The sequence below is a fragment of the Branchiostoma belcheri genome, unplaced genomic scaffold (genome assembly GCF_001625305.1).
Source record: "Branchiostoma belcheri isolate BF01 breed outbred unplaced genomic scaffold, Haploidv18h27 scaffold71, whole genome shotgun sequence".
NCBI lineage: Eukaryota > Metazoa > Chordata > Leptocardii > Amphioxiformes > Branchiostomatidae > Branchiostoma > Branchiostoma belcheri.
The window spans coordinates 68,002-72,384 of NW_017804365.1; the positions used below are offsets into that span (position 1 = coordinate 68,002).

At 47.1% G+C, this 4,383-nt stretch overlaps 1 protein-coding gene across 1 annotated transcript in view; it reads right to left on the minus strand.

The window, feature by feature from the left end:
- Positions 1-4,383, minus strand: part of LOC109484909 — a 7,290-nt gene continuing 2,907 nt past the window's right edge. Inside the window, exon 4 of the mRNA XM_019788259.1 lies at positions 1-3,985. Within this exon, the coding sequence (XP_019643818.1) occupies positions 417-3,985 (3,569 nt within the window). The 3' untranslated portion in view covers positions 1-416. The remainder of the gene's footprint in view (positions 3,986-4,383) is intronic.

A 4,383-nucleotide genomic window follows, 5' to 3' on the forward strand; every position in this document is an offset into this window, starting at 1 on the left:
TTCTTGCCTTCTGGTAGTGGTCAACATGCCGAAAATGGGCAAAGATGTCTGTTCTTCTTTTTTCTTCTTTCTGTAAGGTGACCACCTTCGTCGTATCGAAGATTTTGTCACCGTAACGGATTTACTGCGCAAGGGGGTTGGGGTGGGGTGATGAGGAGGTGGAGATTACGAGGCTTATATCATGGACTTAAAGTCCTCCAGATTGATGCAGAGGGCAACGTCCGCTCGCAGGTTGTTCCACTCCAGGAGCGCGCGTGGCAAGAAAGCTGTTTTCGCATATTTTTCGAATATTTTTCGCATTTCTTATTACACAATGCTTTGAAGATAACAAGTAATGTTCAATAACAAATAGCTTTCTCTTTCTGTTACTGGTGGTTTTGATAGATGTGCTTCATAGGACTATAGCTCTGTCTGACTCAAGTTTTTGAATCTTTAAGTTTTCTCAGTCTTTGTAAGCTGTTCTGTGTGGAAACAATGTCAGGGTGTGTTGGATCTTCACATATGAGATTCAACATGTCAAGTGCCCTTTCGTTGCAGTGGATAGCCGTTTTGTAATCGTTCAGAATTTCCCAGCAGATCCCAAGCTTGACGAGTATTTCAGCAACCCTCATTTGCGGCCTGTCGCCATGAACAATCTTTAACATTTCCAAGGTTTCTTCAAAATACTTGACTGCATTTGCGTGGTCTCTACGCTTGAGCCAAACGCCTGCGATGATTTCACTGGTGGTGGCGACAGTTGGATGTGCCATGTCTCCGAACAGGCGTTGTTTCATCTCTAGTGACCTCTCGAGGAAGTCCAGGGCTTTGTCGTACTGGAAAAGTTCGCTCCAGAGTAATCCGAGATTGCTCAGCAGAGTTGCAACGTTGGGATGATCTTTACCGCGCCCGTATACATCTTCGCACATCTTCAAGGCTTCCTGGTAGTGCTTCATTGCTTCTTTCTTTCTGCCAAACATATTTAATGTTACAGCGAGATTCATCAGAGTCTGCAACACGTATGGACTACCAGAGCCATATATGGCTTTCCATATGCTCAGTGCGTTTTCGTTATATTCGATCGCCCTCGTGGGGTCACCCATCAGAACGTATGCTGTGGCCATGTTGTTGTACGTACTGGCAATCAAGCTATGTGGAGTTTCTCGTCCAAATGTAGCCTCTGCGATCTCCAAAGCCTGTCGGTGATAACTGATGGCCTTGCGATGATCCCCGATGTGTCTAGATACTATACCTAGATTATTGAAAGCCATCGCTATGTCAGGGTGGTTTGAGATGTCCCCATGGCAAGCGTTCCACATAGCCAGTGCCTCCTGAAAGATTTGTGTTGCTCTTTCATAGTCGCCAACGTTACAACAGCACTCGCCTAGATGATTCAGTGTGTTAGCAATATCTGGGTGATCGACGTTTTCACCGTGGACGCGCTTCAGCATTGCCAATGCCTGTTCCTGGTATTGTAGCGCTTCCTTGTGATTACCTCTCTTAGTGAGAGTAAACCCAATATTTTTCAGGGAGTAGGCAATGTCCGAATGCGGCGAGCCAACTCCGTATATGTCTCGTCTCATTTTTAGCGCTGAAACGTGGTATTTTTGAGAGACAGTGAAGTCTCCGGCACTGTTCCAGGCTAAGCCGAGGTCCGATAAGGCTGAGGCGATGTCAGGGTGATCTGCCCGCTCCCCGTAGATAATTTTCCATGCCCTCAGCGCCTGCTCCATATAGTCAACCCCCCTTCTGTGGTTACTGACCTCAAGGTATGACTCTCCTAGACCTTTAAGAGCGGAGATGACCATAGGGTGTCCCGTGTTGTGGCCATATACAGACCGTATCATTTTCAACGCCTTTTCCTGGTATCTAATCGCTTTCCTGGAGTCTCCAAGATTGGACAGACACCCTCCCATACTCTTCAGGCACGTGGCCAGCGCCAGCTCGTCACCTTTGTGCAGCATTTTTGTCAGACGTAGTTTTTGCTCAAACACGCTCATTGCCTTCCTGAAGTCTCCCTGATATTGCCATGCTTCTGCCAACGAGTCTAGAGACGATTCGATTTCGGGGTGCGAAGCGTCCGGTCCATACATTTCTTCTCTCATCTTGTGTGCTATTGTGAGGTATCCGAGCGCTTCTTTTTTCTTATCCAGTTTAAGCCATGCAGAGCCCAAGTAGCCGAATGCGGACGCAATTTCTGGATTGCAGCTGTCACGTCCATGAACAGCTTTTACTATCCTCAGCGTCATTTGGTAGTAGCTGATGGCTTTCCTACTGTTGCCAAGAACCTTCCATGCTGTGCCTATTTTGCGTAGTAAAGTAGCTAAACTCTCATCTGAAATACATCGTTCATCTAAGTAGTCCAACGCATCCAACTGTTTCAATGGCTCGACGATGTTTAACAGCTGCAAAACCGCGTGTTCATAGTGGCCGATGGCCTCTTCGGCTTTTAGTAACAGCATACAGATACGCGCTTTTACGTTCGGGCCCGCATCAAAGAGAGTCGTTGAACGCAGTCTGCGCAGTGATTCGGGTAAGTGGTCAGTCGAAACGCTTGACAGTAACTTCTTCAGTGGTATAGCTCTATAGTGATATCTGAACAGCATATCGTCGTCGGGGAGGTAGAACACTGACTTAAACGCTACCTCACGGTCACCTGTCTGCCCGTCCGTTGCTATTGAAGGCAGGGCAGACATGGTTTCACATTGTTTTCCGTTGGCCAGATACGTTCTCAGTCGAAGCTCCGCGGATATGCTGACCAACACCTTCAGATGATCGGCGTTCTCTCTGGTCAGTATGCCTGATTCCACCATGTCTGAGATGACTTTCCAAACGCGTCCCGGTTGTAGCCCACAGAGAATGCACAGGCTGTCTATTGAGATCGTAGGAAACCGGTAGATGTCCTTTTTGACGTCTAGTAGCCTTGCCGTCAGTCCTTGCTTGCCGTATCTTTCAACGTCTTTAGCCAGTGTGTCTCCAGCTCGACGGAAGATACTGCTTCCCCGCCTACGAGTGCTTGTCAATGTTTCGTTTACAATCTCAATGTACCTGCCTACAAGACTATCGTCACCTGTTATACAGCACACGTTTCGTAGTATGTCCGACAAATGGTACCCTTCGGATAGGGCGAAGTCCTCTTGCTGAAGTTCGGCCATTCTGCTGGGGCTCCGAATCAGCTCGAGTGCTGGCTTCGCCTTAGTCTTGCCTCTACCTAGTGGAGTTTTACTGGCCCACGGCATGGCTCCGTCAAAGGCGAACCCGCGTGGAGTCACAGAGTCATAGAACCAGTTGTCGGCAGGGTTGCTGGACTCGAAGTCATTGAGAGATTTGATGGCTACCGCTGGAATGATTGTTTCCCCGAGGTTGATAATTTTGAGATGTAAGTAGTGAGTGAGGTGGCGAAAGTACTGCTTGTTTGAGTCGGTATCACAATGTTCGTCCAACAAGATGGTGAATTCCAGGTCAGAGTACGGAGTGACCGTTTCTGTTGCCTGTGAACCCAAACCTGTAACTGCGTACTTACAGGGAGCAGGACCCAACACTTCCATGCATTCGCTCGCAAGGACGCCGACAAACTCCTTTCTACTCTGAGCTATTTCAACGAACAAGCCTCTGATGGCGTCTGCTCTTTGCGATTCAACCCTCGTTCTCGTATGCTGATCTTCGAGATGTTCTCGTAGGTTAAACTGTTGGTCAATTGAATCCAGTCTTTGTTTTACCTTTTCCCGCATTGTTCGTATCACTTCTTTGTGTGCCCTCTCGACATCACTAAGACTAGGCATACAGTTGGTGTGAACTACATGTTTTAGGAAGGACACTTCCGTTTCTTTTAGTTTCTCAGTCAATTCGACTTTGAATGTAGCATCCGCCGCCCTGACCAGTGCACCATTGTACAGAGCGGCAGCTTGGCTGAAGAATTTTCCGTCACCTGTACTCTTACCCTTCGATACGTGGACGTCGCCCAACCGACAAAGGCAGGACGCCTCTTTGGTCATCTCTTCTGGGTTTCCTGAAAATAAGAATAAAAAATGTGAGTTCAGAATAAGTGCAAGGTTGTGACGTGAACGTGTTGAAGGCTTGTGGGCTGTATTTGGATGGGAACACTTGTTACGGAAAGATGTCTACATTGTCGCAGTTTGTTAAAAGATTTGTTGCTGTAGAGGGACTTAGAAACTGCTATTTGAACAGTGTAGCTAGAATTATTATTAGCATTAAAGTAAATAAATATTGACAAGCGATGACACTAACAACTACTATTATGTCAAGTGACGGTGTGTGAAGTGTAAATATTTTTCAGTTATCTGCTCTTCACTCGTATGACCAAGGGAACACGTTTACATTTGTACATATTCTCAATTCATACTTACAGACTGCGCATGTATATCATGCCCGTAGCCGGGGGGGGGT